The 10311-nt window shown below is 41.3% G+C and overlaps 1 protein-coding gene across 2 annotated transcripts; it reads right to left on the minus strand.

Moving 5' to 3' along the window:
- Positions 1 to 2078: 2078 nt before the first annotated feature.
- LOC100194627 (basic transcription factor 3-1) lies at positions 2079 to 9646 on the minus strand. Of its 2 annotated transcripts, none has more exons than XM_014139938.2 (6): positions 9531 to 9646; positions 5577 to 5645; positions 5334 to 5447; positions 4875 to 5076; positions 4157 to 4213; positions 2079 to 2408 (listed from the first exon to the last, which is right to left on the minus strand). In XM_014139938.2, exons 2-6 carry the CDS (start codon positions 5643 to 5645, stop codon positions 2362 to 2364), a joined length of 489 nt encoding a protein of 162 aa, XP_013995413.1. In that variant the 5' UTR covers positions 9531 to 9646; the 3' UTR covers positions 2079 to 2361.
- Between the last annotated feature and the right edge of the window lie 665 nt (positions 9647 to 10311).

The raw sequence follows: 10311 nt of genomic DNA on the forward strand, positions 1-10311 counted from the left end.
CATTTCACATTCTTAAAATAAAGTGGTGATGCTAACTGACCTAAAACAGGGGATTTTTACTAGGATTTAATGTCAAGAATTGTGAAAAACTGAGTTTAAATGTATTTGGCTAAGGTGTATGTAAACTTCTGACTTCAACTGTAGGTATTATAGTGTGTAGATACATTAGCTAGCCACCCCAGAGAGCAGTGCATTATAGGTTTTGTAGTCGAGTTGAACTGCAATGGATTTCCACAACGACTTTGTTGCTACCAATATTATAACGACAAATTGAAACATTTCACAAAAAATATTGTTTTCACAGTGGTATCTAACGCTATTATAGAAATGAGTGGCTTGGTTTATCCCTTCTACCAAGTGTAATGCACAGATGCAAGTCATTTGGACAAAGGGCCTTTTGAAGATACACTACATGGCCAAATGTGGACACCTGCTTATCGAACATCTCATTGAAAAGCATGGGCATTTAATATGGAGTTGGTCCCCCCTTTGCTGGTCGAAAAGCCTTCAACAATTTCAACAATACATGTACTGTATACATTATGTTAATGTTATTTGTGGTGTTTTCCTGTCTTATGTACTATGTGCATTTTAGGTAACAGTATCTGACTGTATGTTGCTGCATATCTCTGAAATAAAGTCATTTGCTGGGTTGTTACACTACATGGCCAAAAGTATGTGGACACCTGCTAGCTGAACATCTCATTCCAAAATCATGGGCATTAATATGGAGTTGGTCCCCCTTTGCTGCTACAACAGCCTCCACTATTCTGGGAAGGCTTTCCACTAGATGTTGGAACATTGCTATGAAGACTTGCTTCCATTGAGCCACGAGCATCAGTGAGGTCAGGCACTGATGTCGGGCGATTAGGCCTGGCTCGCAGTTGACGTTCCAATTCATCCCAAAAGGTGTTTGATGGGGTTGAGGTCAGGGCTCTGTGCAGGCCAGTCAAGTTCTTCCACACCAATCTTGACAAACCATTACTGTATGGACCTCGCTTTGTGCAACGGGGGATTGACATGCTGAAACAGGAAAGGGCCTTCCCCAAACTGTTGCCACAAGGTTGGAAGCACAGAATCGTCTATAATGTATTTGTATGCTGTAGCGATAAGATTTCTCTTCAATGGAACTAAGGAGCCCAAACCATGAAAAACTGCCCCAGACCATTATTCCTCCTCAAACTATACAGTTGGCACTAAGCATTCAGGCAGGTAGCATTCTCCTGTCATCCCCCAAATCCAGATTTGTCCGTCGGACTGCCAGTTGGTGAAGCTCGATTCATCATTCCAGAGAATGCGTTTCCACTGCTCGAGTCCAATGACGGCAAGCTTTACACCACTCCAGCTGACGCTTGGCATTGCACATGGTGATCGTTTATGTGTGGCCGCTCGGCCATGGAAACCCATTTCATGAAGCTCCCAACAAACGGTTCTTGTGCTCATTTTGTTTCTATAAGTTTGGAATGCTGTAGTGTGTTTCAGCACTCAGCGGTCCCGTTCTGTGAACTTGTGTGGTCTATCACTTCGCGGCTGAGCCGTTGTTGCTCCTAGACGTTTCCACTTCACAGTAACACCACTTATAGTTGACGGGGGCAGCTCTAGCAGGCCAGGAATTTGACAAACTGACTTGTTGGAAAGGTGGCATCTTATGACAGTGCCACATTTAAAGTCACTGAGCTCTTCAGTACGGGCTATTCTACTGCCAATGTTTGTCTATGGATATTGCATAGCTGTGTGCTTGAGTTTATACACCTGTTAGTAACAGGTGTGGCTGAAATACCCAAATCCACTAATTTGAAGGTGTGTCCAAATAATTTTTGGTCATACTTACCAACATTAGTCAAGATAGCAGTCACGGTCAACGCTACCCCATGTCAGCTCAGCATAAATTACCTTAACTTCACATCGTCGTCTGTCTAGTGTGCTGCTCTATAGCATGCTTTAGATCAAATCCTGGCTTTAGGGTGCAACTAAGAAGGTAAACAGGCAGATGTATGTTCATTTAAAATACACAACCGATAAGAGGAATCACCTTTGTCCCCTTATTTCAAGTAATCAGATAAAACACCACAATTCTCTTAGTTGACAATAACAAAATGTTTATTCCAGATATTGTTTCAGCCAGACTGCAAAGAAATGAGGTTCAGTAACATGGAGGAAACTGCTGAAGAGACCTCGAACCTCAGAGAGACAACATACAGTAACGTACGTACAACCTCTCACTGACTCTCAAACTGGACACGGACAGCAGTGCACAAAATAGCATTTGGAGAATCGGTTGGCAAGAAAAAGAACGCCTTGTGCCCACCCCACGGCCAAGTCAAGTCCTGTTGACACTCTCCTGAAGGTCTGTTGTTTCCTTTAGTTTGCCTCATCCTTGGAAGCCTCGTCAAAATTCTCCACCAGATCTGAAACAACAACAGTAAGTTACATGTCAGTCAGGGAAAGAAACAAGCAGTACTCTCTCCAAACATACATGCTTCCATCAGTCTTTCCACTGGTTTCAGTCCACTTAAGAAAAAAATTGTGTTTTACCTGAAACATGATCCCAGATATAATTTCTACCCCCCCAATAATCTGATAAATCTGTCGGGTGCATATTTGGCTCGGTGGGGTCGAGGGTTATAATCGAAACAATTCTAAAGGTCTGAATATAATTTAAAGTGGGGGTGGGAAACTAAACTCTGGTAATGACATGATGGCAGACCGCTAACCCCGTGTCATCGGGCTTCAACCGCTCCTCACGCTGAATGAGAGTTATTGTTTGTTACATTTGTGAAAACGTTGGGTTACGAGAAGAGGAGAGCCTTGGGAAAAGCCGTGGGTAACTAATGGCGACCTCATGTGTATGGACCATTTTTCTCCACAAAGAAAAGCAAACGGTGCTTTCAGAACTCATAAACAACATTTCAAACACTAAACCCACCACCCCAACTCCAATCACCATCAAGTGTTCAGTCATCGTTAGATCCCCTTAGCATGACCCCCTTCACTTCCCAAAAGTAAGCAAACCTGCCACGCTTCTATTATCTGCAGGAAAATACAAGTCACACAGACATAGGAGAAAGTATAAATTACCACAATGTGAAATAACACTACACGTGGTTGTTGTGGAGACCCACAGGAGCACGTCACAGAGCAAAAACTCTGTGTCTAGGACAAAAAGCCATTGTTGAAGATACCTACACAATCTCTATGGTCACGTTGAAATAAGGAAGGAGGAAAAAGAATCAATAACTGGAGATGTCTATCCATGCCAAGAGGGTGGGAGTGGGATGGCATCAAATCAACTGCAAGAGGCTGGTGTGACTCTCACACACAATGATGCCACAATTACTGCACTTCCACATAAGACTAAAGGCGCCCGCATGCTTCCCAGACAAAACAGTTTGGAAAAGTTTGTGCGTATATTATGACAACATTGTGACCTTTTCGTTCATTTTGGACTTAGGTGACTGTTTTTCAGCTGTTTGGGCACACTACATTTTTTTCTGGAGGTAAACTGAAATTGGTAGCCGAAGTCTATGCCCCTTCGTCGGTGATTGGTCAACAGTAGGGCTTCTTCAATAAGTCTTGTCATTCAGCGAGAGACAACTCGTTTTCATGTAAATTTGTTTGAGAAATACTGCAAACATCTTAGTTAGATGTAAAATTCCTGACTAAGATCTCCTTGTCAAAAATGTCAAAAAAAAGTACAGATTTATTGAGTTATCTTAGATTGATTCAAGACTATTTTGAGGCCTTTTAAAACGAACAAGCAATACTATTGTCACTTTTTTCTCATTTTTCAAGCTGAGGTCTTTTCAGGGAGTATGCGAGCACCCTCGTTTGGGCCGGCCACCGGACTGAAGCATGCTGACGCCTTTACCCCAAACCAGTGTGTCGTCGGTGTTTTATGTTAATGAAAGCTCCAGGGTAATTGTGTTTCCATCAGGAGTGTGACAAGACTTGTGACAAGACTTGTAGTGAGCAGAATCAACAACCTCTGCAACATCAAGACAGTTGCTTTGTGAGAAGGTGTTCCAAGTTCACAGTTGACTATTGTTTTGTAAATTACAAATGAAAAGTACCAGTCAGCATTTTGGGTAACACCAGGGATGTAAACTCAATGAACAATCATGACCTCTTAACTGTGAGATGGCTGTTCATGACCCACCTGGAACATCATCATCTTCCTCCTCTATGGGGGCGATTGGTGCTTTTCCATCTCCAGCTGTGAGGAAGAAATAAGAGATGTTACAAACCTGTTGCAGAGCTATGTACAAATGCCTCTGGTCTTCAGTAAGTTGTATACAATACATGATCATGACCTTTATAAAATAGTCTGTTTAAACAAATGGTATTTCTATTTCAATGTCAGTGCCTGCCCAGTGCTCAAAATCAATCCAAGACCCTTCAGCCCTACATCAAATCCCCCCCCCATCCCAAAACTTTGAGATTGCTACCATGCCTATCTGTTTTTTTATTACCAATTTGCCTCCTCACACACACTTATGCTAAAGAAATGTCTTTACTACCTGTGGCCAAGTCAAACAGATGAGGTAAAGCCTATGTTGAAATTTCAATAAAATGCATGGCCTTGAAACAAACAGCCTCCCTCTCAAAGATATCAAAACAAAGTGACAACAAAAGTGCTGTCCTTCAAAAACCAAAACACAGGCCATATTTCCCCTAAAAACAGACTCTCCTGAGCCATTAGAACCAATGGTGTATTCATTAGTCTGTTTCCTAAGCAAAAAGTGTAAAAAATTATTACTCCAAACAGAGAAAGAAAAAAATCTCACTCACACTCTCACTCCCTCCCCATCTCACTCCCTCCCCATCTCACTCCCTCCCCATCTCACTCCCTCCCTCCCTCCCACAGCCCCACGTACCCTGTTTGGGCAGAGCCTCAGCCAGTCTCCGGAGGCTAGTCAGACTGTCTGCTCCCAGCTGGTTGAGGATGCTGGGGAGCATCTCTGTCAGCTGCTTGGTCTCGGCGTGGCCAGTGATGGTGAAGGTGTTGGCTGCCAGGGAGGCCTGTACTTTGGGGTTGTTGAAGTGGATCACTGTCCCCTGGTTCGTGAACATGTTCACCTGCAAGGAACAGAGGAGAAATGAGAATGTGATGTTACTCGCAGTTATAGACATACACTCTGAAAGACTAGACACCTCCCTTTCTGAAGACTCAAATACAACAGCTAGCTAAAGTGGGCCTTGAAATGAACCCTCCTTTGCTCTCAAAGAAATCAGTGGGTTCCAATTTCATACCAATTAAAGTACTCAAACATCCATTTAAAAAGGGATGGTTACAGAGGGAGAGAGGACCAGTCTAACCCTGGACCAGACCTTACCTCTTCAATGCCAGAGATGTTGTTGACTCCTAGTTTCTTTAGGGAGAACTGAAGTTTCTTGTCATCTGCAGTTGCAGTTCTGTGCACAACCTTCTTCTTTCTGCGAGCAGTGCCCTGTAAAAGAGAACAGATAGAATCAAGTACCTGATATTTTAACACGTGTGAGACATGAGCTTCATATTGACAGATTTTTCTAAACATTCACTCTGAAGAAACAATTGATTGGTGTGAACAGCTTCTTACCTTGCCGCCGATGCGGACTTGTGCCTGAAGTTTGGCAAGTTTTTCTTGATTCATTATTATTTCTTTCATCTGAAATAGACACAGTATGTGTTGAGTTATTATATCACCGCATCTATAACTGTCCTTTTGTTTCTGGTTATGTAACATTACATTTTGAAAAACATTTGCAAACCCTGCCTCACTTAACTCGCTAGGCCTTTATTTTAAAAATATATATATATATATATATATTTATTTATTAGGGACGCACAATATAATTGGTGAACATATCGGAATCGGCCAATACTAGCTAGAAATGCCAACATCGGTATCGGCCGATGTCTAGTTTAACACCAATGTGCAAAACCGATGACAAAGCTGACGTGCATACCTATATAACTTAGGTACATGATGTAACGACGCCACGTAAACTTTTGCGCTATACGTGCAACACAGCATTCCTAAACTAGCCCATAATGTCTGCTGTGTGGATCGAGCAGTCAACAAGTCGAGCAGTCATTTGGAAGAGTAACACCATTTCAGCGAGACAATTCAAAGGCGAAATCCATTAAAGCCAGGATAATAGAATTCATTGCCCTTGACAATCAACCGTTTTCCGTCGTGGGTGATGTTGGCTTTCGCTGACTGGTTGAGCACCGGTACACACTACCAAGTGCGCTATTGTTCAGATGTTGCCCTACCGGGGTTGCACAGTAATAGCGTCACTGCTATTAGCTTCACGACATACATACTATGGAACGCCGTTTGGGTCTTTGCCTGTCAAAAAATATAGAGTAACACTGTCAAAGCTGTACAAAAAAGTCTGCAAACAAGCAAACACCGGCCACGAACGATGTGTTTACAATGGCGCATTGGTAATGAAGCATCATTTTTTCAACCACAACTTCTGGGGTACCTAGCTAGCACCAATACAACCAGCCTGAAAACAATGACCAGTAGAAACTGCAGTCATTTTCATTATTCTTAGCAATGATTTAGTAATCCTTGTAAGTATTAGCTAGGTTGTCACTTGTTGTTCGCCTATTGAAATTGAACTTCAGTTCATGAAAATAAATAGCTGGCCAGCTACTTAACCCCGTTGTCCAAAGCTATCTTTATAAGCAGCAGCTAGCATCATCTTTTTTATTTTATTTCACCTTTATTTAACCAGGTAGGCAAGTTGAGAACAAGTTCTCATTTACAACTGCGACCTGGCCAAGATAAAGCAAAGCAGTGTGACACAGACAACAACACAGAGTTACACATGGAGTAAACAATAAACAAGCCAATAACACAATAAACAAGTCAATGATACAGTAGAAAAAAGAAAGTCTATATAGAGTGTGTGCAAAAGGCATGAGGTAGGCAATAAATAGGCCATAGGAGCGAACAATTACAATTTAGCAGATTAACACTGGAGTGATAAATGAGCATATGATTATGTGCATGTAGAGATACAGGTGTGCAAAAGAGCAGAAAAGTAAATAAAATAAAAACAGTAAGGGGGTGAGGTAGGTAGATGGGGTGGGCAATGCACAGATGGACTATGTACAGCTGCAGCGATCGGTTAGCTGCTCAGATAGCTGATGTTTAAAGTTGGTGAGGGAAGTAAAAGTGGCTAGTGGGGCTCAACCACGGGGGACCAGTACGAAAAAAAATGAAATGTATGCATTCACTACTGTAAGTCGCTCTGGATAAGAGCGTCTGCCAAATGACTAAAATGTAAATATAAAATGTTGTGTTGTGAAGCTAGCCACAATAAGGATTAGGCACAACAGTAGAATTTGCAGTTTGCCTTCAAAATAAAAGTGTGTCATTGACAGTGATGCAAATGAATACAAATAGTAGAATTATGTCATGCTTTTATTTTGAAGGTTAACCGCAAAGTCCATTATTGTGGCTAGTCCTTTTTGTGGCTAGCTTCACATAGATGGGTCCGACCATTAATCAAATAAGAACTGTTTTATAAATGAGGGTTATTTTAGATGATGACGCCTAGCTATAGAGTTAGCTAGCTAACTATAGCTACTGAAACCGATAATGTCGTTTTTCTATGTTTTTGGGGAAGAACATTGTTTGCATCCATGAGCTCTCTAGCTTTTTTTTATGACCAGCACTGTAGGTGCGTGAGACCACATTACCAGTGTGATAACATACCCATCGATGAATCGTTGTGACATATGAAATACGAGTGATAGTTATTACACATTGATTACACTATGTAAAAAATGTATGAACGGGTAAAATTATGTGACGTGCAGTCATATTCAGGTCGTCATTGGTCAACAAGCTTATTTTTTTACGCGCAAAGACTCAAACGACATTCGATAGAAAAGACCCAAATGGCGTTCCATGAAATCCTGGTTGAGAATGAAACGACTGACCAAATGAACAACGAAACAGCACAGCAAGTAGTGAAAGAAATAGGTTTTGATTATGTTTTACTGGTAATGGGGACATACGTAAATGCCAACAAAATAACTTTTTGGTCAGTGTGTGTGTGTGTGTGTGTCTGTAACCTTTATTTAACTAGGCAGTTAAGAACAAATTCTTATTTACAATGACGGCCTACCCCAGCCAAACCCGGACGACGCTGGGCTAATTGTGTGCCGCCCTATTGGACTCCCAATCACGGCTGGATGTGATACAGCCTGGATTCGAACCAGCAACTGTAGTATCACCTCTTGCACTGAGATGTAGTGACGCCTCTTGCACTGAGATGCAGTGCCTTAGACCGCTGCATCCATGTGTGTGTTAACTATTTAACTTTACTAGAATGCTTAAAAATACTAGAATGTTTAAAAAATTGTAAATATCGGTTATCGGTATCCTTTTGGCAAAGACAATATCGGCCAAAAATGTAATATCGGTGCATATATATATATATATATTTATTAGCTACAAACATCACACATAAGTACATGTAGCCTGGCTATCTTAATTGTGTCATAAAATACAAGTTGAAGGCACACGCCTAGGCAAGTGAGTATTAGTACTCTGTTCATGTAAATTAGCAAATACCCCAAAAGCAGCTAATCAAGATTATGGTTGGAAGTGAAGGCTGCGGTATGTCTTCTAAACTGCCTGTTGAGCAGTACAGTGTCGTCTAGCAGCTGCCATTAACTAGCTAGATAATTACAGTAGAAGTAGAATGCGAAAAAGTTAAGACGCTTCCTACAGACCTGCAAACAAAACAAACGATTCGAGGTTTCCTAGTAAGTTAATGACAGACGGCTTACAAATTAATAAACTGTACCTAATGTTACCTAGTTGTCGTTTGTCTGCTTGACTGAGACTATCAACCAATTTACCAGTAACGTTAGTTAGCAAGTTAGGGCGGCAGGTAGCCTAGTGGTTAGAGTGTTGGACTAGTAACCGAAAGGTTGGAAGGTTGAATCCCCGAGCTGACAAGGTACAAATCTGTCGTTCTGAACAAGGCAGTTAACTGTTCCTAGACCGTCATTGAAAATAAGAATTTGTTCTTAACTGACTTGCCTAGCTAAATAAAGGTAAAATACAAATATCTGTCCGGATATGGGTGCTAGCCAGTTGGTTAATAATAGGTCATTATAACGGTTATCTAATGCTAACATTCGCAAACTAGCTACCTACAGAAGTTAAGAGCGGAATATGGTGAGAAAATTGAAAACCTTGACCATCGACACGCCTGCTAAATATCTACAAGCATTTGAGAGATTGACGATTACCACTGATAAGTATAAGCCAGATATTAAACGATTTAGTTAACGGGCCTTGTGCCGCTGCTGGCTAGATATCAGGCTAACAGGTTAGCCAACGTTAGAAAGGGGCCTGTTGGACTCCACCTCTCAAGTCTACACTCGTTTACGAGGTCCCCGTGAAAACAAACTCCAAGATTTTCACCGGTCTGATAACCAAGGATATTGTTTACCTTGTGTCGTTGAAGAATGGCAGAAACAGTGCAGGAAAGAAGGTATTTTAGAGCTCCTAACTGACCTGCACACTAGCAGCGCGCACACGCGGGGAGCAAGATGGAAGCGAAAGAGGCTGGAGGAAGTGACGTGCGGGCAGAGGTGCAACCGTGAGAAGGGCGGATGAGCCAGTAAAATGGCCCTATCTCTAACTAAAAGACCAAGGGAGTGCCCTGTCCTGCCCTCACCAATATAACATTTATTTCAGGAAATTACATTATTAATTTGACTAGATTGAATAGCAAGCTTTTATATATATATATATATATATATATATATATATCAAGTTCATATTTATATCCAAAAACTGCTTTTTACATTGGCGTGTGATGTTCAGAACATGTATTCCCACCAAAAACTTCCGGTGAATTTACCAAATTACTCATCATAAACGTTGACAAAATAGATAACAATTATTTTAAGAATTATAGATACAGAACTCCTTTATGCAATCGCTATGTCAGATTTTAAAATAGCTTTTCGGCGAAAGCACATTTTTCAATATTCTGAGTACATAGCTCAGCCATCATGGCTAGCTATTTTGACACCCGCCAAGTTCGGGGCTCACTAAACTCAGAATTAGTATTAGAAATATTGTATTACCTTTGCTGATCTTCGTCAGAATGCACTCCCAGGACTGCTACTTCCACAACAAATGTTGTTTTTGTTCCAAATAATCCATAGTTATGTCCAAATACCTCCGTTTTGTTCGTGCGTTCAGGTCACTTTCCAAAGGGTAACGCGCGAGCGCATTTCGAGACAAAAAAAGTCTAAATGTTCCATTACCGTACTTAGAAGCATGTCAA

The sequence above is a fragment of the Salmo salar genome, chromosome ssa01, assembly GCF_905237065.1.
Source record: "Salmo salar chromosome ssa01, Ssal_v3.1, whole genome shotgun sequence".
Lineage (NCBI taxonomy): Eukaryota > Metazoa > Chordata > Actinopteri > Salmoniformes > Salmonidae > Salmo > Salmo salar.

Excerpts from the sequence above, each read along its gene's own strand:
- LOC100194627 (XM_014139938.2), bottom strand. The coding sequence starts at position 5,645 with ATGAAAGAAATAATAATGAATCAAGAAAAACTTGCCAAACTTCAGGCA. Across the intron at positions 4,214-4,874 it reads TGAGGCTCTGCCCAAACAGG|CTGGAGATGGAAAAGCACCA; the intron begins GTACGTGGGGCT and ends TCTTCCTCACAG. Across the intron at positions 2,409-4,156 it reads GGAAGATGATGATGTTCCAG|ATCTGGTGGAGAATTTTGAC; the intron begins GTGGGTCATGAA and ends TTGTTGTTTCAG.